Raw genomic sequence first — 25,720 nt, forward strand, 5'->3', positions numbered from 1 at the left:
AATAATAATAATAATAAAGACATCAAAACTGTGAAATAACACAAATGGAATTATACAGCAACCACAAAAGTGTTAAACAAATGAAAACTATCTTATATTTTAGATTCTTTAAAGTGGCCGCCCTTTGCCTTGATGGAAAGGCAAAGGCTCTGGAAAGAAATTCACACATAGGCATCAACTTCACTGTTTATATTTGTCTAAAAAACACATTTCAAGCATTTAAGCATAAGCCTTAAGATAAAAATGGATTTAAGATAATGAAAAACTAGTGCATTCAATCAGGTGGGTCCAAACTAGTGTACAACAGAACAATACTGTGTCCTTGGACAACCAACTGAAAGGAAAACTGTGAAAGACCAATAGTTGTATTACATGATTTCTAAAGGCGAACAAAATTACATACGTTGCCCTTTTTTTTCAAATGAACAAAATGCACAGCCCCCATACTAGAAAGGACCATATACATACAATACAGATGACCTATATACAGTATATCCAAGGCCAAACAATACAATACAGATGAGCTATATATACGCAAGGCCAAAACCACTCACATGATCTATTCAGAGTGGTAAACATACAGTAACTCTGCTACTCAAGGTGTTCTCGGACAGAGAGAGAGAGAGAGAGAGAGAGAGAGAGAGAGAGAGAGAGAGAGAGAGAGAGAGGAGAGAGTGAGAGAGTGAGAGAGAGAGAGAGAAAGAAAGAAAGAAAGAAAGAAAGAAAGAGAGAGAGAGAGAAGGAAGAGAGGATGTTTGAAGCATGATGTCATTCCACCTAAGCAGCCTGTGTCTGCGTGAGTCTGTGAGTGTGTGTGTGTGTGTGTGTGTGTGTGTGTGTGTGTGTGTGTGTGTGTGTGTGTGTGTATGTGCGTGTTTGTGTGTGTGTTTAACTTGGGAGAAAAGGTCTGATGGAGATAAGCCTGAGTTTTGTGCCCTGGAGGAAGTGTCAAGGCAGACAGAGCTCAGCTGGAGGAAACCCGTCTTGGCCTCTTCTTGTCTCCGTTCTCCCCAAACTACTGAACCAGAAACAGATCTGGTTACATCACCTGAATGGTCAGAGAATAGGAATCACTGTCAAGTAATCTGACCTGAAATCTGAAGTCTGAGGTGACTTTTCCCAAGACCTGACAGATCCCCTGATCAAAGCCCCAGGCCCTAATCTTACCGAAGTAAGATATCATTAGAAGTCAGCTATCGGTATCCAAAGCAAAACGTAGATGTGCAAAATAAACATGATATATCCTCTTGTTTTGAGCTTTTTCAAAGCATGACTAGACTTAAACACTGATCCAAGGTCAGACGTTATCTCGGTTCACCAAGGTGAAGATTAATGCTGAGATTTATCTGTACTTATATCTGTGGCTTGACACAACTTGTCTGCAAAACACTCTGAAACAATGGCTTGTTTTATTGAATAAAACAAAAAAGTGTGTCCTTCGTTTTTCAAATGCATTGGATGTAATTAAGTAATACACACACACACGCACACACGCACACACGCACACACACACACACACACACACCAGCTCAACAGATTTCAAACTGTAGTACATCTTTTGATTGACTGTTGTCTAAAAACATATCTGGGTGGAGCCTTTTGTTACAACCAACAACCTGTGCAACTTTTTTTTTTATTTTAGATCGAAGATGTACCACACCTTGAAATCCTGCTGAGTTGATATGTGTATTACTTAGTCAAATCATTCCAACCAAATTACCCTCTTTTTGTATTCTTTCTGAGTTTTGTTTGAGAGACGTCACCTTGGAGGTTCCCTCTGAAAAGACACTAAGGAGAGGTTCAACAGTGTGAGTCAGCCGTTTCAATGGCTGCCATTGTTGGAGAGGAGTGAAGGATCAAGTTTGGTCAGCTTTCTGCGATGTGAAGTCATCTTTCTGAAAGGCAGTTGTGTTTGTCACTGTCATCAAACCTAAGCTCAAGCTTTGACAGCTCAGAATGCTGTGGCGGCGCTGTATTATATATTGCGCCGCTGGGAGTTTGAATGTGTTTCATTAAGGTGTGTGAGCTGGCACTGGACTGTGAACTCTCATATCTAGTCTACACCTTTTTGTGGGTTCATATGTGAATTTGACGGCTCCACGCTGAGACAGATTCTGTTGCCAGGTGTACTGGCAAAGATGAAACACATGTCACAGGATCATATTGTATTCATATTTTCACTTCTCTACTTTGGTTGACTCTCAGTGTGGAAATGATTTCAAGATTTTATTTTAAAGTAAGAGACGTTTCAAAGCTCTACCCAGTATTGCTCCGAGCTAGCTCAGATCTTTTGACCCTATTGGAGCCAGAGTGCAGTCTGAGAACCTCAAGCAGCGCTCTCCTCATCATTCCTGACGCTGCCTTAACATTTTTCTCTGTTGTTTTAGTGTGGCATCATCCTCATCCCCATCTCCACCCCCAGAACAACACACTCACTCTGACCGGAGTCACAGAACTAAAAGAAATGTGGATGAAAGCTTGGTGTGAATGAATGAATGAATTTATTTGATGATTAAAGAACACATATAACACTGCATTGCAGTCATTACGTACATTAAAAATCACCCAGTTTGCTAAGCTTCCATGTTAAATGCATGAACTGAACGTCCCTCCCCCATTAGTTTGTCTGTCTGTCTGTCAGCAGGATATTTTTAAAAAAAAACGTATGAACGGATGTCCATGACATTCGGACAGATGGGTATTGGGCAAAGGAACAATTGATTAGATTTTGGTGGTGATCTGGATCTGTGAGCTCTGCCATTAGACAATTATAATTGTTTAGCCTTAACTATTAAATTAACAGAAATAGAGAGTCGATTCCAAATCTGTAGAGTATGTTTGCAGGGTCAAGAAATCAATTTAACTTAAAATCTAAGTGATAGGAATGATGTCTTTGGGTGTAACAGAAAATTTGAGTATTTTTCAGTGTTGTTGGAGGTTTGTGCTCTCCGAGTGCCTTCTATTTAATTTCATTGTTTTCAAAGTATTCTGTAACACTATTTTTAAAAGTGTCTTATAAAAAAAATATTGTTATTATTCTTCGTTTACTTATGAGGGAATGTGCTTAGCATGTCAGTGTGCATCTCTAGCACATGTGTAAAAGATGACAATATAGTGTGAACTTTTGGTGGTATTTATAGAAGTGCATTAGGGCTTAATAAGGCATGGACAGCCAGACTCTGTCATGTAGTATACATACTAGGCAGAAACTAATTTCCCCTGCTTTTAATAGAGCTACAGCACCTTCAAAAACAGGCCCCAACCCCCTCACTGTCACAGGGAGAGGAAATTGCACTTCAGACATAAAACACGTACAGTACAACCAGTCATAAAATCAACTATAAAGAGAAGGGATGGGCACAAACTGATGAAAAAGAAAACACCACTGAGGTCTGCAAGGAATGTGCTTTGATTTGTCATATACGGCACATAAATGTTTCAAAGAACAAAAACAACAGCCGTTTCATTTTCACTAAAGAACTTGCACATGCTGTAGTGTCAGTGTAGTTTACGGAGCTCAAGAGCACATGCTTAGAGACTACAGTAGTGTTTGAATGGTTTCTATGGTTTATACTTTTCACTCTCCATGGGGGACTGGAAAGAAAAATTTAAATCTAGGATTCGTCTAATTTATGTAAGAGAGAGAGAGAGAGAGAGAGAGAGAGAGAGAGAGAGAGAGAGAGAGAGAGAGAGAGAGAGAGAGAGAGAGAGAGAGAGAGAGAGAGAGACTGACTGACTGACTGACTGACTGTGTGCAGCTTTACAGTAAAGGCAGACAGATGTCTCCTCAGATCCTCAGATGCCGAGTCTGTTCTGCTCAGACAGAGAAAAGTGTGTGTGTGTCTGTGTGTGTGTGTATATACAGTATATATACACATGTATATATATACATGTATACATAAGCCTATGGAGAAGAGGACACAACATTTTTGGACTGTACCAATAACGCTGACTGACAATGAACAGTTCACACACTGGCATCTATCGCACACTCAGCTGTCCTGGTGGGGGATCCCTTTTTGAATTGCCCCAACCAAGGTTTCGTCCATTCCCCTAATTGCACTTTGGAATAATATTTTTAAATTGTTGTTTACATTCTAGCAAGCCAATGCCATTGCTATTTGTGGCTGAGAAATACACATAATTCTGCACAATCAGACTTTGCTGTCATTGATCTTTTATTCCATCGTATCAGGGTTGTATCGAATCATGAACCCCATATCGGGTATCAAAGTTTTTCCTTATCTTCACTGAGGGACTAAGGTTAGTGGTGCCGGTTAGCCTAAACTCTGCAAAGTAGGCTAGATAGGCCTGTTACGTCTTTCTAATATGCTATTTTGTGTCTTGTGCTTTGTTTTGTTTCCTTGTGTTTTATTTTGTTGCATATTGTATTGCAAGATCTAGGTAGGCTCACTCTCTGTAAAGTCCTTTGAGACATGTTTCTGATGAAGGGCTTTATAAATAAACTTGACTTGACTCACCCGTCTAATTTTTTTTTTAGCCTGTTTGGTAAATTGTCTGTCAGATGAGGATATGGCACAGCAGCCTACTGTAACTTCTCCCTATACTTAACTCACTCTTGAATGACCTAGTTGGACCCTAATTTGGGTAAATGGAAAAGAGTGCAGAACGCTGACACTGCAGAGTCAACATCTGCAACATTTCGGCTTTGGGGTTGTGTTAGAAATGCAGATCAGCGACACAAACGCTTCTTCTGAGCTCAAACTGCAAAGACTGCTCACTGCTCACTTCTCTTGTGCTCGGAAATCACTATGGGAATGACTGTCAACAAGACAACAGCACCAGTTAACACATGAAATGTTTTCTCTGAGCAGCCCAGCAGTGCTTGCGGTGTCTCAAAGCAGATCTGCATTTTAAAACGATTCTTTTGAGATGGATGAAGATGATTCACTGTAATTGGATTCACAAAAGAACCAATTTTGATTAGAAGCATCCTTTACTGACTTAGCCTGAAATTCAACAACAAAATTGGAATGTGGCCTGGCATACATTCAACACCCATGGTCTTTTCTGGATGAGCAAAATGAGGCAGATGGGAAGAAAAATCTTACAAACAACTTCTTACACATAGAGAAGACAAGACGGAATATCCAATGAGTAATCATACCTGTAATAAAATGATAATATTAAAGCACTAATATCTCGTTTGGCTAGATTTACCACTCTGATGAACAATCACAGAAGAATGAGACGAGCTGAATGACACTGTTTGGGAGTGGAGCAGAGACATGAGATATCCACAGTAGCTCTGCTGAATTACCTTGTCAATTACACAGCTACATTGTTTATCCTCCAGATAGTAATATGGCTTCAGGGGCATGCAGTGAAACTTAGCCTTGCTATTTACTGCCTCTCTGTTTTATTTCTTTTTCACATTCAGCAGGAAGACTTGCAGTGCTTAAACTGTATTTGGTGCCATCCCTATTCCCTGTCTGTCTGTCTGTCTGTCTCTCTCTCTCTCCTAATGACTAGGAAGTGGTGGCTGGTGTGTGGAACTTGGCAGCTCTAACAGAAATAGACAGAGAGAGAGACGGAGAGAGAGACTAAATTGAGAGAAAGAAAGAAGGAGAGAGGCAGACACGGAGAGAGAGAAGAGGATGTTGGTTTCCTGAAATCTGAGCTGTGGGAAAGTGAGAGTGCGAGCGGGACCAATATTACAGGAGAGTGAGAAATGGAGGGAGAAGGAGCATGAGGCTCTGCCCACAGTCAGTCAGTGGCCATACAAAGTGGGGGATGACATCATTCTGCCTCTTCTCTGCTCTCTATCCGTCTCCTGGTTCTTCTTCCATCCTCTCATCTTTGGCAGTGCTTGTTCGTACAGTTCAGCATGCTATCTAACACCCCCCCTACCCACCTCCATCCATTTCATCATTTCTATCATGCACCTAAAATGTAGTATGATGCAAAATGTAGTCACCCCCAGTCTGTCTTATCAGAAAAGCAAAGCAGATCTAAACCTTAATGCAGAACAAAGTGCAGAAAGCGGATAAACTCACCATACACACCGTTAATGGCAGATCAACTTTACTGGCAGCTCTTAAATGCACCAGAAGATCATTTATTGAAATAACAGAGTAGCATTGCTTTGTTCTTTCTCCTTGACCTTTTCACAGTCATCTCAGCGTTAAGAGTTCAACAACGAAAGCTTTTAATCCAACTGCACATTTGAGCGTCTTTCATCCAGAGATCGTCAGACCACAATTTAGGCTACTCGGTTATTACTCTTTGATTTAGGCTTCAGCACTAGCTCTAAATCAATTTAGCAAATGCCCCCTAAATCTAAGGGTACTGTGCTCTCATTAATGGCTGGTTAGCACTTAAAATACAGGCATACAGTTCACAAAACTGCATGCTCGCAAAAAAGCTTTCCATCGGGAATCATTCCTTAAGATGAAAGAGACGAGAGAGAAAGCAACAGAAAGCAACAGAACAGAAACAAACCCTTTGATTTTATCTGTTTGATTCGCTGACAGAAAAAAAAACTACAAAGCGTTAGCCTTTGTGCGACTGGTATTTTGAGAAGTGTGCTACCAAGACACCTGAGTCAGGGAGGCCAGGCCAGGCTGGAACAAGTCCACGCTAGAATCACTGTCCACACTGTAATTAAAAACGACTGAAGGCCTCTTAGGCCCGTCTGTGCACACAGCAGAAGATAATCGTGGCTGGTCATTCTGAATGAAGCACTGGGCCTACGCTAACTCCCTCCACATTCCACTGGCTAAACACTGACAGGTGGCACAACTGCAGAACCGCCACAAAAATATGAGTCTGACCCCCTGAGAACGTGAGGACCTTCTTCTGGAAGAACACGGTGCCATGTGTCACTGCTAAATTAAGAGCCCAACTTTGCCACGCAGGACCTATTATTGTTATTGCCTGGAGTGGGGTGGAGGGAGAGACGGGACAAAGCAGAGGGAGGAACTGAAATTAACACAATGTACTGCGGGAGTCCCAAGGACACGAGCCAACATTGTAAAAAAACATTAGAACACTATTGAAATGACTGTATGTTGCTGTATGTTCTGATATCTATAATCTCTGCTACTTCTGTACCCATTATTTGTAGACTTGTTAGCTACTTTTCCTCTTATGTGCTCCTTCAGCTCATTCACACACAAACTCAGTATTTTAGGACATTATTCAAACATTACTTTACAGAAAATAATTCACTGTACCAAATGTTCCTGAATCCAGACAGTTTCTGTCAAAGCTTAAATGTAAGTACAGGTTCACACAAAAACAGAGCTCCGAAGGGTGCATGGGTAATTTGACAGCTGGCAAATGACTGCTGGATTTATTTAAATGGGCCATCATAAAAAGGTAAAGGATGGAAGAAACGGGAACATGGCCTTACCCCACCCACCCACACACACACACACACACACACACAGGTTAAACAGCACTTTTACATTCCCAGTGAACCTTTTAACTCAAAGGTGAGAAGCAGTTACCACTGAAATGTTTTAGATTAACCATCACTTTGCTGGAAGAATAGCAGTCTCTTGTGATTCAATATAATAAATCCAATTAAGTCATTGCTGACAACAGAAGCTTGTTCATATAGTAATAAGTATGTTGGTATCATGGGGGAAATTGACAATTATTTCTTGGCCCGATTTTCTCCTACAAATAATGTATCCATGATCACATTAGGTCCAATAATCAGACAAGCTTGACCATGGCAGTGAACTCTGGGAGGAATGGCTATTAATAAATGCTACTGAGTGTTTATATGGAAAAGAGCACTAGAGACGGTGGGTGTAAACAGCACCACGCCTCTGTGGTCGCCATGGAGACCTCCACTTCCTGTGTCCACTCCCGGGACAATGACCCCAGCACTGGGTGAGACCGGAAGTGTAGCTCAGGGGGGCTTCTCCATAACAACACCATCACGGCATTGTTAATACATTTCTGTTTTACCTTCCAAAAAAGGGAACAAAGCTTCCAATGTCATGTGTGTTGCTTTTCAGGTGGATGATCTAGAGAAAATTACAGCTTATTTGTTAAATGGATGAACTGGTTTTGTTTTTACATCTTTAACAACAAACAAAAAACACTTACAGAACAGTTTTTGAATTCTCGGTCAGATACAGATAATCCAAACCGTGACAGAGGGGTTTGAGGGAAAAACAACATTCAAGTCTGAACTTTTACAGAAAAAGAAGTCCAACACGCTCACAAAATCCAGCCTAAACTGAGACATCCACAGACACCAATACCCCATGAAGACTGGAAAACAGTCTGGTTGCTAAGGGACTCAGGAGATGGTCTCAATGTGAGCTTCATCCTGGACAACTTCACAACTTTTCCCATTGCTGGTGTCCAGACGGCCGTGTCGGCTGATCCTGAGACACCTGCCTCTAAACCTGCTGCCCGTCTCCAGCTCCGTCTCTTTCCAGCACTTCTCTCTCTCTCTGGTAATTCCACTGTTGGCTTGTTTCTGTTGTTATTTCTACTGATATGTCTCCTCTTTCGCTGGCCTTCATTCTGACTCAACATCATGCATATGTAAAGTTCTGCTCTTTGCCTGCCTCCTTCTCTAATCTCTCTCGGAGCATTATCTCCGTCCCACAGTCTGTGCAAGCTTTTTCCTTTTATCTTCAGTTTTCAGGGGAAAGCAGGTAGATAAAGATCTATACTGCCGGATGATGTCAGAGTGAAACAGAGGGCAGTTCAACATTAACCAGTATCGAATGTCATAAATCTAAACAAGTGTGAGCTAATGCTTTAATGTTGTCATTGTTATCAGTGGCCAGTGCGATGGAAGTCTCTACAAGGAAACGGCTTGTGATAATAATGGCCTGAGCACATAGGCTAATAAAACTACTACGCAATTACTGTGGAAGATTTATAAAGATCCAAGTGTTGAAGCGTTGAAGGAAAATTCCACCCTCAGATACTCTCACACTGTTAGATCTCATCAATCTGTGATGTTCAGTGCATTCCAGCAGTTATTTTGGTGTACACACTTTTCCTCAACCTGGCTTATCTACTTCTACTTAAGTTAGTGATTTCCCAGAATGACCAATGCCCCTTACTCAAAATGCAACATGTCTTGTAGCTGCATTGCATTCTGCGCTATTGAGGCTGCTGTCAGTAGAGAAATTGGTATCTCTTCCTCTTCTATGATAGATTTCCCCCTGTATTGATAGTTGTACAGTACTGTGCAAAAGTCTTAGGCATATGTCAAAAAAATCCATAAAGTGAAGATGTTTTCAAAACTAATGAAATGAAAAGTTTCTGAATATCAAACATTTACAGTAAACAGCAGTCTACTGACACACTAATGCAGAAAACAAATAAACCTCTAAGACTTCTAAGAAATTTATATAAAAAATCTAGGGTGCCTAAGACTTTTGCACAGTACTGTATGTTGGTGCAAAAAGGTGAGTCTAGAAAGAAGGTTTTGCTCTTTGTTTTTGAGGGAGTGACACCAAAACCTGAGGTTTACATTTGATAGAAAATTAAACTCCATTGGGGCTGGGGCGTCCTGGTGGCTTAGTGGTCTAAGGCATGTACCAATGTCCTGGGTTCAAATCTGGGACCCTAGGACCTTTGTTGCATGTCATCCCCCCCCCCCCTCTCTCTCTCCCCCAGTGTTTCCTATCTCTCTCTGCTGTGACCTTGACACATCATCTATATCTGGCCAGAAAAATACAACACCAAACAACAAATTAGGCCCAAAATGCAAGGTACATCACCAGTAGTTGATTTTTAACAGCATTGAAATGTTTTGGGGTGGATTTTTGCTGTAAGGGTAAACATATTCCTGCCAACACTGATTTCCATTTTATGAAATACAGCAGCAAGACAGCTTAGCAAAAGGAATGGGTGGATTTCACTTTTCACAGGACAAGTTAGGTCAAAAGGTACGCATAACTTTTAATGTTATTTTCGAAAATGTCTTCAGTGTGTGAAGCAGAAACATTCAAAGAGAGACCTTTAAACTTGTGTGAAACTGAACCACAGTACAAGTTTGCCGACCCTATGACCGCCGATAGTAACGGCTAGCCTAAAACCCACACGTGAATGTCAAATGAAATGAACTTCATGGCACATGCCTGTAAAGAGCAATGCTGACATGACATATGTTGACTCTGACACGAATAAGAAAGTAAACAACAGTGAGAGTGCCATGACTGGTATCTAGTTAGGTAAAATATAGAAATGTCAATTAAAAAAAACTTTGATGTTAAAAATGCTTATCTATGGCCAGTTTGGGAACCGTTCCGCAAACAGGATTGGTCAGACTGTACTCTTGGCAGCCGGTAGGCTAAGTGTCGTCCAACAGCAGAGAGGGGAGATGAAAGAAGAGGAGGAGAAGAGGAAGACAGTGAGAGACTAGGAGGTATCAGTGACCTGGATTATGCACACTCCATTTCCCCCTCAGAATGGCAGGCTATCGGGCCAAACGGCCCCATTCAGCAGCCCCTGGCCCGGGGGCAAGGCAGCGCCGAGGAGCAGCCAGGGCTCCGGCAGGCTTCCTCCAGACATACTGCACTCGCTTTGTAAAACCAACAAAGACGACGCACCAGCAAGCATGCAGGCTGGGGTCTACAAAAATGTAAGACTTGCACACAAAAGGGTACAGTATATATACTAGAGCTGAACAATTAATCAAAAAAACAAAATCACAAAATGAACTTCTGCAATTTTACCACAATTACAATTTTTCTAATGGATTTCTTTTGTTGTAGTGCTGTGGGTAAACTTCTATTCTATTCTATCTATTTTTTTTTAACCAAAGCACTTTTCTTTAAACAATTTCAAAAGTTCGAAAAAATGTATGACAAGAAAAACCTGTGATGATATGAATCGAATTTTAAATCGCACCTGCAATATTCTGTCAAATAATCACAATTAGATTTTTTTTTTTTTTCAGCCCTAATATATACACATATTGAAATTGGTTACAGGGTCTGCAAGCCCCGCACATAAATACACTCACACACAAAGTAAACGAGGCTGCAAATGCCAGAAGGCCTCATGTCGTCTTTCGATGCGGAGTGGAGATGAGCAGTAACGACTGTAGCTGCTCACTGAACATAACGCCAACATGCCTTCAACCCCACAGTGATGAACACAGATGTCCCGTAATGTGCACCGAGAGATCAACATTGTTTCCCATTCTGGATACCTGTCACCAGGTCAAGCGTATCAAGAGAAACAAAATGAGTTTTCAACCTCAGGGTATGTAGATCAGCTCTTCATCTTCATGGTCGATTTACTGTGTTGAATTTGATCAAATTAGCTGCCAAAGGATTCTGTCGTGCAGCAAAAGAAGATTCCTTCCTTGAGGGCATTCAACACCTACAATCACTTGCCACTCAGGGCTATTTCAATGATACTAGCATGAATCATGGCATACGTGTGAGTGGGCACCAGTGATGATGGCTAAGGAAAAAGATGATCAGATTTTGCAAAAATTTCCTCATGGAGGGCTCTACAGATAACCAAAATACAAGGGAGGAGGAAAAGTTGAGAGAGAAGTCAATGTGTTTTATCAGCAAGAGGCACGTTGTCACAATAAGGTTAGAAAAGTAGATAATTGTTATTACAAAGGTCACCAGTTTTCAGTTAAACTCAATCAAATCAACTTGAACAAACCCTACACACAACTTCCAATAAAAAAAAATCAATGTTTCAGATATTCCCATAACCCCTTGACAAGAGGTTCAAAAGCTGCTTTCTGACTAACGTCTCTGTGTGATACAGTACAATGCAGACACCAGTCTCATTCTCCCTGGGATGCTAGTCCATATCGAAGGTTGTCCACTTATGCAATTCTGTCCTAATCAATAAAAAATCCGAGTTGGACAGCTTGAGGAGAATCCACTGGGTCCTGACAAGCTCAGAAAACACAAGCCCAATGCGATGGCAGAGAATATCCATCTGACTGATGTGAGTGAGTTTTCCGATTCTGGATGTTTGCTTTGATCTCAACTTCTAAAAGGGAGGAAAGTACAGAGAAAGCATTCTGTTCATCCAACACTGTGCATGAATATGAAACAAGTAACATAATTCAGGTATTGTTAAACCTGCAGTAAGGAAGATTTTACTGTCCCATAGCACAAAATGACCATAATAAATCTGCAGGGGTTGATATGGTTGTTGATCAATATCAATGACTCAGCGATTACTTCGCCAGGTGCTGAGACTTCTGGCTTTCAAAAACTCACTCTCCGGCCCGGCCCATGCACTCCATTTTGGAAACAACTGCCATCGCATTTGCAACTTCTCAAACATGGAGGACGGTGCTACAAGAGAGTGACAAGCATTGCAACATATTTCTGTCTTAAGGAAAAAATCAGCAAGTAACATTAACAAATATTTTGCATCGTGATATATATATATTACCTCTTCACTAGACATTTCTGTTGGATCTCTGCTCTATTTAACTAAGTTACTCACTCTATTGTGAAAATGTGACTTTTCCATTTCTGTCCATTACCGGCCATTGTAAGCAGTGCCAAAAAACAGTTGCAGTTCCTTGGTCACCAATAGAGGCTGAAGAAAGTCAGAAATTACTTAATGCACCTTTAAGGTTAAAAAGCATAAACTTAATTCAGTCAACAGAACAGTGTAGGCATTCAGTGATTTATAACAATGAAGGGTAATCACATCCAACTTGGGGCTGCATGTTAAGCACAATCCGAGGCACATCTGCTTAACGCATTAGGAAAAAAACATGACCTGTAATTAGAGGGCAGTGTTTCGAAGGCTCTCTCCAGCTCTTCTGAGGATGGGGGCCGACTGCTGTCTGTCTGCCTTTGGCAGACCGCAGGCTTTTGAAATCTGAGCCTAGTGGTGCAGTCAGAGCCGCAGTGGATGGAGAGACAGCTAGGGCTGCAGCGGTGATGATCAAGCAACTTTGGTTGCAGGCTTCACTGAAATGACTGAAGATGTTGGCGAGAAGCTCTGGAGAGGCTAGGTATAAGGTTATGGCCTAATGCTTTATTCTAGTTCCAACGCTGTAATGCCTGTAGAGAGACTACGTGGAGAGACATTTGGATAAACTGTGGTCGGACAAGAACCAAGCAACATGATTTGCTGAGTTAAAGGAAAAATCCACCCTCAGATACTCTTACACTGTTATGTATCGTCAATCTGTGATGTTCAGTGCATTCCAGGGGATTCTGCAAGTGCTGTAATTTAACTTTTCGTCAACCTTGTCTTCTTCTCCTTCATTTTGTGATTTCCTACGTTTCCCAGAATGACTTTCAACAACCCCCAGAGAATGTACCTGTACTTATATTGTATTCAGCTGGGTTTATGTGCAGGTGGAAACAGCAATAATGACAGCGATAGCAATAATAAGAGCAAGAGTTTCCAGTCGAGAAAGGGCGAGCGTTGCACCGCCTACTCAAAACACAACATGTCTTGTGGCTGTGTTGCATTATAGTGTATTGATGCTACTGTCGGTGGAGATCTGTATCTTTTCCCATTTTCTGATGGATTTCTCCCTGTATTATTGTTGAACATTGGTGCAAAATGGTGAGTCTAGAAAGAAGCGTTTGCTCTTTGACTCTGAGGGACTGACACCAAAACCTGATGTTTACCATTGAGGTTTTAGATGGCAGAAAAATGTTCTACTACCAAACTCCATTGTAGCTGCGCCGGAAAAATCTCAACATAATGTCAGGTTGTCTACATTTCGCCATTATCCATGGGAATAGGAAAAACACACACACACACCAAACAACAAAATAGACCCAGAAATGCAAGGTACATCACCAATATCTGTTTTAGGGAGGATTTTTCCCTTAACACCCTGAAGGACACCAAGCTTTGAATAAACCAATTCAACAGGCACATCCAGTTTTGAATACTTATGAACTTATTTCACCCACTGTCTCCACAGGGACTTAGCATCCAGAACAAAACTACTTAGTCCGCTTTCTGAGAACAATACTGCATTCTACCAGCTGAGAGGGTCAGAGCGGTCCGACCCTCCTCCTGAACCCACACTGGGAAAAAACTAGGACTTAGGAAAAACTCATTACAGTTGGCATCTGATGCTTTCATAGCTCACCTGGACTACAGCAGCAACAACTCCACTCATACAGCTTGACATGCAGTGTAGAAAATATTTGCCAAGCTCAGACTGCTTCACCGCTAAGTGGGCTCTCTGAGACGGAGTGGAGGACTTGGGGTTTAGTGGAGACAATAGAGACCTCCTAATGCTCTGCAGGGTGTCCGGCCATAATCATTCAACCAGACACTAAGTAAGTGAATGCCCACACTTAACGGTGTCGCTGCATAATGAAGACGAATGCAGGTAAGTGCCAAAATAAAGGAAACAAGGACATTGTGCCGCAACGAGCCTCCCGAGACTTCATCTTCACTGTACCCTGATACCCTGAGACAGCAAAACACCATTCCTCCATGAAAAATGCCATCATCTGTTGTTTTGATGATGATCAAACACTGATCCACTCCAGAATTGACTGTGAGTGTTCAGTTTGTTGAGATCTGATGACTGGGAAAGCATTGGGATATAATTTTTACACCATTTTATTGCTCTCCAAACTTTTCAGTGACCACTTGTGCCACGTCAACGCGAGCATTGTCACCCGAGGACGCCGCTATCATTAGGAAATACTCAGAAATACTTAGAGCGGCTTTGTATTTATCGGTGCTCACCTTGTCCACTAAGGGGTTGAGTGGCACTAAATCATACCAGAAAAAATTGCTTCTAATACAACATTTATCCCTCGTTAACAATTTTCTCTTATTTTAGCAAGTGGCTGTACCTCAAAAGCAAATTATGACGCATAAAAGACGTATGTCCTACAACTAATCATCAGGTGTTACAGTTGATAATACCACAACGGGAGATTAGCATTGTCCAATAGGTACTTGACATATTTAGTGGGAGACAAATAGAAATTATGTCAGTCCCTTGAGAAGGACACTTGGGTGACTGTGACAGCTTACCTGAGGAGAGAAAAGCTGCGATAAGCACCAATAAGAGACGAGTGAACTTTATTTTCCTTCATTTTCTCTAACACCACCCAAATATTTTATGCAACAGCACTTCAGATATGACCTCCACCCCCATTCAGTAGTTATTGGGAAGACTTATGCATAAGCTGAACCTAGGCTACATCATCCCCACATTTATAGCAACTACACCGACACCTATTCAGAAAGTAGCTTAGCCAGGAGAAGCTTTCGAACTATTAGCGAGCTGATCTCTCCCATTTCATGTTGGGGAGGAACAGGCAGCATTTTAGTCAACCTTATCACATACCGCCTGTGTGTTGTCAGTTAAGCAGAACTATCTCCCCTTTTCCTCCCCTCTTGCCTCATTCTTTGACACTAGACAGACTACTGGAAACCGCCAGGATTCCTCAGGGATAAGGGCTCGAAATCGCTGAAGTCTACTGCAGTGAGAATTTGTTCATGATACATAAAACAAGCTCAAAACTTTCTCATTTCTTTGGCTGACCTATAAGAAAAATCGTGATATCACATTCATTAATTAAGAAACAAATATTCTGATTTACACCGAGTGCGTGCAGAGGAACATGAAACACAAAGCAGAGCACTTGCTGGTCAATTAGCCAAATGAATGTTTTCAATTATACCTGATGCTGTGGAATACACTGGGGCCATTACTGCCATGTAGGCATGATCAAGAAAAACGACACGTTTGGATTGACGGTTACAGCGGCATCATGGCTCAATGGTAGCACTCTCCTGCAAACAGATAGCATTGTGTACCATTACACAAGAGCACATGCCTTGGGATTAGCGATAGGCCCCTGTCCTGTGTGTACCATAAGGCTACAGGGGGCCACAGTAGCTATTGTCACAGCTGTGTCACCATACACACACACACAGAAAAATTCAACAAATCAGAACTCTTGTTTCCAATGCTGATCAGCCAATATCCTGCAGTAGAGCGGCCACTGGCATCCTATAAACAAGCTGGAATGTTCAATGAAGACCCTGGATGGCCATCGGCTGTCGTTGAGTCGGTTTGTCACTTATCTGTGAGCTGTCAACCCAACAGAGGACTGGCCAGTAGCAGCTGCCATGGAAATATCCCACAGGGGAACTGTCAATTAAAACAAGGGAGCGAATACCATTAGGCTGTCACCATACTCTGCTGGTGTTGTCAAAAGCATTAGATGACACTTCATTACTGGAGTCTGGGTGTCACATTTGAAGGGTGGTCTAGGATCAGGATTTGTGTCCATGTATCTGCAGCAAAGTTGTTTTGCTGTTTGTGCAATACTCTGTGAAGTTTAGATGCTATTTTTGAGCAGGATTACTTCTTTCCAGTGCCATTACCATTTGGTATTCAGCCCAGCCACTAACCAGACAAGTCATTACACCAAAAGCCAAATTAGGACCCAAGTTTCCAGGCCCACATCTAATTTCACCATATCATTTAGTTAACATAGTAATATTCGCCGCATCAAATCTAGTGGCTGGATCACATAATTATTCAGAGCAGATTTGCAAAGACTGACGATGCAGTAGGTAAAACTAACTGAAGGGCCTTTTTCCCCAGGAACTACTTTCTCTGCATGCCCTTCAAGTTTCCTGTGATTGTTCAAGCATAAACTAAATCACCATGGGGGTTTCTCAACAGAAAAGGATTTAAACACAAGGCTTCGGCCTACTTCTCTGTCCTAAGCAAAACCTCAGAGGATAGAATTTACTGCGAGAGTAAATTAAGGGGAACTTTAAGGGGATAAAAACAGAGCTTGCCACCAGATCAGTATTGTTTGTTGACACTATATCCCATTTGTGGTTTAATAACAGAAGAACACATTAAGCCTGTTTCACGTCAATAAAATTGCAAAGAACAACACAATGCACTTTCTTCTCCCCATCTCACTCCAGCCACTGTTAGCGCCACAGAGTTAATGAGGGGAAATGCAAAACGCGGGGAAGCTGAGCCTTTGAGGCCAAAGCCTCCCTCATATAATGGCCTACCAAAGAAAGGGGAGCTTTGTTCAGTGCAACACAAGCAGGTTCCTCTTTAATGACTTCATGTGCATGCCAATCACTTACGCCATACAATCCCATCATGCGGCCACAACACTGTTCAGGACGTCCCGACCATGTGAGGGTGCGGCACGTGACGTGCGCTCTCCCCCAGCCCCAAGCTGCTCTTCAGTTCAGAGGGTCACATCTCAATGATACTGGGGTCGTTCCTATTTTGAGATTATGCTAGATTGTAGAAACAAATCCTCACACGAGCCTTGTGGGTATGGAAAGCACCGGTCACAACACAAGACGGCTGTTGTCTCGATTATCAAGAAAACAAAACAAGGGGTATGACACTGTAAACATGTTTGAAGAGCCACTGCATTTTGCATTCGCTTCTGGAAATGGGTTTTTTTTGCGGTATTCTTGATATCTTTGTCAAGAACAATGAAACAAATTCTATAATCGGCCTTGGTAGTCCTTGTTCCCTCATTCACACAAGGCTACATTTCTTCACAAGCTGAAGCTATGAAAAAATATGTTTAGGCCTATTTCAGTATTAGGGGTTGAGCGTTACCCAAAAGTCAGAGTTCAGTATGAACCTCAGCATTAGGGTCACGCTCTCTTAAACTTTCAACAGGGAAAGACTTAGATTAGATTAGATTTTTTGTGTGTGTGGTAAAAACACATTATCTTATCACATTACCTTTTTCCATTGTACTGTTCAATTGGACAGAGGTGTCATGAAATCATATATTTTATTCATTACAAAGTTAAAAAGCGTGGACTTAAACAGAAATTTGTGGGAGCGACATTAAGCTCATTCTGGAAATCCCATCCTCAGAAAAAAGAACAAAACATGACTTGCAGATATTCTGGTGCCTGGTCCACATCAGGATATCATGCAGGTATCAGTATCCTACTTCTTATTTACAATCAAGCATCCCATATTGAATGTTTGTGGGGGGTTTTTAAGATATACTATCCCTCCCCTATTCAGCAGCATCAGCCTTGTTTCCCCGACCTATTCTGAAGGAGGTTCGCTCTACCAGGGGGTCCAGAAACATTTTCTTTAACCGCAGACATATTTCACTGTCAAAGAGAATGCTAGGCTATATATAAAGCGAGGGTTATTTTTACTCCTGATATATATTTCATGACTGAGCTTTTCAAAACTGCAGAGTGATGTTGCTCTTTCTGCAGTAACGGTGCATCAGCTAGTCTGACTTCTAAGATGGGCTGCGGTAGTCTGTAGTGTATCTAGGCCAAACAACACCTATGAAATGTCCCGAAGCTCTGCAAAGTGACCGCTAGTCTCTCTCTTGAGAATTGTCTTTTGAGGTCACCTCCAGTTTAGAGGAAAAATATAAATACGTTGAAATAATTGAATGATCACATACTTGAGCAAACACCTTTGTGTGACTTTGCAAGTCTGGTGTTTCATTCCTTCAAACCAAATCTTTATCAACTAGGATTAGAGTCATAGAAAGATTCCTGCTGTTTTTTTAAATCTGTTTTTTAAAGAGAACGAGAACCCACTGTTTCCCCAGATGTAGAGAGAGAGATATCACCATTTCACACACCCTGAAAGCTCGAAACTAATTTTTAAAGGTTAAGACTTAGTTTTGGAACATAGGAACGCCAAGGACGCTTATAAAATCTTGCAGCGGTCATCTTTGCTGGTGTACCTTTGACTGACTGATAGGAAGTCCGACCAATGACAACAGTTTCAGTGTGAAAGATGGCATATGATTGGGTTGGATTTTGACAGACGATCAAATGGCCCCACCCCCAGACTGACAGCCTGACAGGACATCATGTACAAGGTGACGAAACCTGAAGTTGCAAATTGTTCTCCCAAGAGAACACTGACAGAAATCCCAGGATTTGTAAAGGTTTTGAGATTTCATTATGTGTAATCAGTAATCGGACTAATATAGCCTACTCATTAAGAGACAAGCTTTAGAAAAATTCTCATTAGTATTCAAACTCTAATTACAAAGACAGATCTTGTTATTTCAAGTGTGCAAAACCTTCTCACGAGTCGACCACAGAGCCTCAAACACGAGTACGACTCAGTTCCTGCAAAGACTCAAACCTGAGCTTCAGCCTTTCAGATTGTGATATCAGTGATATCTCTCCATACAGATGCAGCCCAGTGTGATACAAACGGAGGCCAGTCATTTAGAAATAGCGGACGGAGGGCCTGCGGGGTGTCAGATGTCGACAGGGACCAGTTGCCGGAGTCTCGGCCCGGCCGCCTCTCATGCTACACTGGCAGCTGTGTCTTCTCAGACCTCACATTCCAGCAGGACAGGCCCACTTTACGCTCATCACCTGTGCAGATCTGAGGGCGGGACGAGCGCTCCGGGAACTTCACGGCCATCCATTTACTTTTAACTTTTGTAATGCTACAAGTTCAAAAGGACCACTGATGTACAGCATAAGAGTAATTAAGAAAGTCTTGCTACTCAAACTACTGATGGTTTTGCTGTTCATAAAAAAGCACGATGTGAATTGTGAAATAGTCCACAATATGGAGATGTCAAGAATTGTAGTAATCCTATACCAAATCTAATAGAAGGACACTATACAAATATTATAGTGATGGGAGATTTAAAAATACTAGTAAGTGGGCTACAACAAGGTCACTATAAACTCACCATTGAGTACCACAGACACACTTCAAGTCCCTATGGGAATAATAAAGTGCCACCATACCAGATAAAAACAAAATATCAAATACTGTCGAAATAGTTGTTACAGTCTACAATGGAAATATCATAATGATGCCATAGCAGATTAGAAAAAATACCACAAAGTACAATTAGGTCACTATAAGCTGCCTATTGAATGCCACAGACAGACAGATAGGTTAAGTTCCAATAGGAATATCATAGTGAAACCGTACAAGATACAAACAAAACACCATAAAGTACTGTAGAACTGGTTATTACAGCCTACACTGGAAATATAAAATACCACAAAGTACAAGGTCACTATAAACTGACTACCGAATGCCACAGACAGACTATAAGTCCCTATAGGAATTTTACAGGATACAGTAGTGATGTCAAAGTACAAGAGAGAGATTATTGCACAGAACAGTGTGTGATGTTGTGAGTTGAGAGCTCAGTCTGTCCAGTGGGAGCCTGAGGCTGAGGCTGAGGCAGAGCCTGAGCCTGAGCCTGAGGCGGACCCCCATGATTCAGCAGCTTCTTCACCCCATCAGACCTCCCTGTGCCATTCCAGCTGCTTTGCAGTCTGTATTGCCTTCGCTGCATTATAAGCAGTTCTGGCTGACCTCCACTAAATAATACATGGGAACATTTACCCCGCCCCAGCGAAGCCAGACACTTAAGCCAGCACACCCCTTTTTGTTGCTTGATGAGAGTGAATGCGATTATCAGATTTGTGTGTATCACTGGTTCAAAGGAAGTATTTGGTGTGACTGGGAAAAAGGTACAACCAGGAGTATTAAAGTAGTAGTATTAAACTGCAGAGTGCAACAATAGATTCTATAGTAACAAGTTTCAGTAGTTCACAGGGTTTAAATGTAGAGCAAGCAGTTTGTAGTTGCAATGTAAAATGACATGTCACAGAACAGTAGCCTGAACTTTTACAAGCTTTCACACACACACACACACACACACACACACACACACACACACACACCTGATTGTGACTATTCATTCAACAAAAGCATTGAGCCGAGATACACCTTAAACAGCTTGGCAAATTAAAACATTCTTGTGCAATGGGTGGAATTTAAAGAAGATTACGATTTCGTGCATACACAAAAGTAATTCAATGATTCGTTCGCTGGTTCCGATGCAAAAAAGCCCCTTCCCGGTGTGGGGCAGCCCACAAACCACTGGAGGGTCCAACTACTGAACATCATGCTCTTACCTCAAGACTTGAATGCTGAACTAAATTTTGGAGTAGGACTATCGCCGGAGCCTTCTTTTTCAGGATGGGTTGCAGCGCTTGTAGACACACAAATGCAAAAGTCTCTATTTAATTCCCTGCATTCCCAAAGAATAAATTGTTTTCTTGCGCTCTTCTCTCTCAACGCTCTCCTCCGGACAAATCCTCGACATTCACGACCGTGGCGAATAGTTGGGCATTTTTGTCCAAGCTTATGAGCTGTTTAAAAATAATTAAAAGCAGTCCTTCCCTGCTCGGTGACGGTCGATGAAAACTCCTCAGTCTCTCTTTTGCCTTGCTAATCAGTGCGGCCACTCACATTCGCGCAGTGCGCGTTCACGCTGGACAGGGGCGGGGAGAAAAGCGAGGAGAGACGAGCACGGAGCGAAATAACAGGAAGTAACCAGGAGGGAAAAAGAAAGCGGGGTACACACCGGTAAATTCTCAAACCGTATGTTTTTAGATAGTTGGTAAACCAAATCTGTATGTCTATTTTGTGTTTTTCTGAGCTTGTCGTGATGGCAGTTGTGTTGACTTCCACAAGTTTGGTTGTCTTTGCTCTCAAATGACTGTAAAATAGTAAATATTGGTAACTTTTCAATGCTAATATGCATTGACAGTTACTGGTAGCTTTCGTAGCTGTACCCCGCAAGTACCCGGATGGTCCGTGTGCATTCACGAAGGAGTTATACAGAGGATAGATGTGATTGGTTGACGGTAATGCAACCGGCCAGAGCCGTTCTCTTCTCTTTCAACGGCTCTGCAACCGGCGAATCACAACGGAGCTCGGGACCTCCCACTTCGAGCCAAACACTACTGTCGCAAAATGTTTACGGTCTTAGAGCAGTTTACGTTTGGAACTGCAATGAGGGATAAGGTTGCAGTTTTTCTGGATGATTTTGTATGAATGTGTCTTGTCAGGTATGTGACATTATATTAAGAGTATGTATTTCGTGTGGCTCATGTTTTGCAAGCCAACGTTAACATTATATCCAAATGGTTTACCTCGGTTTGAAGTTGAGACGCATAGCTAATGGTAGCCGCCTCAGCAGTGTGAGCATATCGTGCCTGCTGGCAATAACGATGAACTAAACGCACTGCAGTGACGTGATACTCTGCAGTGACAGCACTGCCTACTTCTAGTTTGGTAGTTAGGGTCCATAAAATGTCGCCCGTTGCAAATCCTTGAAAAATAACAGCATCTTAACTTGAAAAGCCAAAAACCAAGCCAAGACAGACAATCTGATTGAAATCTTTGGATTTGTTATAGGTGCAGCACTCCAAAAACTGCCCACAAAATCTGATTGAACCATAATTTGATCAGCACCAGTCCAGTAAAGCCCACTGGTTTCTGTAATCTTTTCTCTCAGGCCTGTGCTAAACGTTTCCTCCTTGTCTTTCAGACTGACTGACTGTCTTGGAGAATGGACCCTGTAGTGCTGAGCTACCAGGACAGCCTCCTGCGACGCTCTGATGTGGCCTTATTGGAAGGACCTCACTGGCTCAATGACCAGGTCATCGGCTTCGCCTTCGAGTACTTTGCTGCCGAGCGCTTCAAAGGCCTGGGCGACGCCACCATCTTCATCAGCCCGGAGGTCACCCAGTTCATCAAGTGTGCTTCCTGCCCGGAGGAGTTAGCCCTGTTCCTCGAGCCGCTGGATCTGGCCTCCCGCCGCTGGGTCTTCCTCGCCGTCAACGACAACTCCAACCAGACCGCTGGAGGCTCCCACTGGAGCCTGCTGGTCTACCATCACGACTCCACCCACTTCGCCCACTATGACTCTCAGAACGGCAGCAACTCGCTGCACGCGAGGCGCATCGCCAACAAGCTGGAGCCCTTCCTGGGCACCGGGAGGAAGGTGCTCTTTGTGGAGGAGCCCAGCCCGTCTCAGCAGAACAGCTATGACTGTGGCATGTATGTTATCTGTAACGCCGAGGCCTTGTGTGAGAAGGCGAGGGTGGAGGGCTCGCCGCGCCTGCCTGTGCAAACCATCACCCCGGCCTACATCACCCACAAGAGGGCCGAGTGGTGCAGACTGATCCAGAGACTAGCCAAAGGTTGACCTCCGCTGCTCTCTCTCTCTCTTCCTTAGCACTTAGCTTGTCCTCCCTATATGCAGAACAGCTATCAGCCCCCCCTCCCACATATCTACTGCTGGAGCCTATGAATGCACTCCATAATCTAATGCAGTATATAACTATATATTAAGCATATTTCTATGATAGTCCCTATCGTAATCCCTATCATAGAAAAATTGTGAAAAAATGAAGCAATGTTACAAATCTTTCAGGATTCATGGATTAATTGGTGTCATGTTTATCCTTTGTATATCCACAGCAACATACAATATGTAAACAATAACACCAGCATGCCTATAAGAGGAATTTACTCTCATGTACATATTCAGTATGGACGGGGAATATGTCATCTTGGAAAGGAGGCAGAAGCTTTTCTTTACTCCATTTTATTTTATTGGTTTGAAGCGAATGTGGAAATGTTTACATTACATTAATGCTCAGGGTCATTTTAAATGAACTAGAATTGACATTAAGAATGCATTTTGTATTAATTTTGGCTTCTACTTTTTGTCACATCCATTTCAGTCACATATTCATGCTATAACAGGCAAATTTACAGTTTTAAGAAACAGAAAACTGTTGAGAGGTGGAATGTACGTTATGTTCTCTTGCTAAAAGCAAAACATCAAATTTAATGTCCGTTGATCTAATACATTTTACTGTTTTTGTTGACAAAAATGTTAAATTTAAGTCATTCTTATTTTAAGTTCACATTGTCTAGTTTTCATCAAGTCTTGCTCATGTAAGATATCTTTGTTGACAAATATTTTTCGCCATAATTTGTGTCGACAAAATTAATGCTGGTATCTTGTGTTGAATGCACAATTACCTCACACTGAAGAAATGTATGGGCGTGTATAGGCACATATTTTGTGTAAAAGTTGGAAAACAGATTTGCTGAACCTTCCTGTCAGAGTTAAGGATGTATAAAGTTGACTTGCAGCCTTGGCTTCTGTTGTGAGCCGACATGCAATAAGGAAGACAACAGGTCCATATCCATCCTCTACTAAATTAACCTTTCACTTTTAGGCTGCAAGTCAGTTGGAGCTGGTGGCTTGGTGAGAACTTCCAATAACTCATCTGAGCATTCAAATGTGGCATCTTATTGTAGTAGTATGTACAAATTGAATGTCATATTTATCCCTAGGAATGGAATGGCATGATGGATTGTAGCTTAATAAAGCTGAAACAACGACAAGAAGAAAGTCTGTAAAATTCATTGCATTCTCATTCTAGGGAATCTGCAGGTAGTTACAGTATGTGCAACATAATTGTAGATATTTGAGACAAAAAATTTCACTTACCAAGTCTTCATGGTTATTATGATGCTCATCTACTATAAAAAGGCTACAGCTCTCACTTAAAGTAAACCGTTGAAAATACTCACTGATGAGGCTCCGCTAACAAACAGTGATTCTCAACCTTTTTCATATCAAGGACCCCTAAATTTAGTCCATATTAGGGCCACGGACCCCCATTTGATAAGATTTTGTCTCTGACCCAAATCTGAGAAATTTTTATTGTTAGATATGATTTTGTCCAGAATCCCATGACTATCTGTATTGTAGGTAGAGAGACAACAGTGAAACTATGATCAAAACAGTCATTCTTCTACATTCTCTAATTGTGTTAACTTCTTGTAAATGAAATAATGATGAAGTTTAACAATCCATCACTTTGCTGGGGACCCCCTGGAATGCCTTCAGGGACCCATAAGAGTCCCACTAAATGTTAGTCCACATTCTACTTCAAACGGTTGAAGCACCTGGGATAAAGCTACGCTATTCTTCCTCTCCCAGCTCTACCAGTCAGAATGTGACCCTTGATATATTTATAGGCCAGCTTTACTGTATCAGTTGGAACAGGATTTAGGTTTTCAACAGGGACAGCCATGTAGAAAAGTAATGCTGACAGCGTGCAGGCCTGGAGTGGAGTGGCCGTGACGATACACAGAAACTTCATATTACTTCAGGGAGAGGGACTGTGAATGAACAAGTCATCGTTGTCCTAGCTAGCAGTCTTGAACTTTACCCACCTGTAAAGCCAAAGCTGTTGTAATGAAAAGTCAATACGGATTTTTTTCCCCCTGTAAGCCTACCATATTGCATTATTTAGTTCTGCTGCTGAATATTCATGTCATAGTTTTTCCTCAGTGGCTTTCTCAGAGCAACCTATTACTGAAGAGTCATATAGGATGATGCTGTATTATAAAAATCTTACTATATGAAACTGGGCTCATTAAGTTAATTGGCCACAGATAATGAGGATTTCTGTCTGTAGTTGTGCCAGCAGCGCACTTGAGGTTGGCAGAGAGAGGGCACAACCTCCCGTCTGGCTGCAGGCCCTGCGCCGCTCTTAAATTCACACTGCTTGGACCGATTCCACCCTCCAGCCTGCTTCCTCTGGCATCCTGTGCTCATCTACATCCCATGGTCATATTTCAGCCGGAGTAACCAGTCAGACGAGCCTTCAAGGTTTACTATTGTCCTCATAAAATGCCACAGAGCCGGGGCACTCGCCACCCTGGCTGCACACTTCATTAGTGAGATAAAGCTCCCAGGGAAAGACACAGGCGGCTTTGCCTCCAAATGACCAGTTTACCAAGTCCGCTCCAAGAGTGCTTAGCCTACAATGACACAAAACTTGACTTTGTGTCTATTGTCACCTCAGGTCTTCATATCCTAAACCTATCAACATTTTGTTTTGCAGTTTGAATGAATATTAGACAGGTGCTGTTATGTGTTATGTG

General features: G+C 42.0%; 2 protein-coding genes across 2 annotated transcripts in view; one reads left to right on the plus strand and one right to left on the minus strand.

The window, feature by feature from the left end:
- Positions 1-21,120, minus strand: part of myo9aa (myosin IXAa) — a 113,111-nt gene extending 91,991 nt beyond the window's left edge. Inside the window, exon 1 of the mRNA XM_071517154.1 lies at positions 20,875-21,120. The gene's annotated coding sequence lies outside the window, so the exon portion shown is untranslated. The remainder of the gene's footprint in view (positions 1-20,874) is intronic.
- Positions 21,121-21,734: 614 nt separating this feature from the next.
- Positions 21,735-24,133, plus strand: LOC139642407 (sentrin-specific protease 8-like). The gene is made up of 2 exons (XM_071517229.1): positions 21,735-21,813; positions 22,296-24,133. The coding sequence occupies exon 2, from the start codon at positions 22,317-22,319 to the stop codon at positions 22,953-22,955; it is 639 nt and encodes a 212-aa protein (XP_071373330.1). The 5' UTR covers positions 21,735-21,813; positions 22,296-22,316; the 3' UTR covers positions 22,956-24,133.
- The last annotated feature ends 1,587 nt before the right edge of the window (positions 24,134-25,720 follow it).

The sequence above is a fragment of the Centroberyx affinis genome, unplaced genomic scaffold (genome assembly GCF_046629955.1).
Source record: "Centroberyx affinis isolate AG114_WGS23_722 - 3 ecotype Tasmania unplaced genomic scaffold, CSIRO-AGI_Caff_v1 ptg000043l_1, whole genome shotgun sequence".
NCBI lineage: Eukaryota > Metazoa > Chordata > Actinopteri > Beryciformes > Berycidae > Centroberyx > Centroberyx affinis.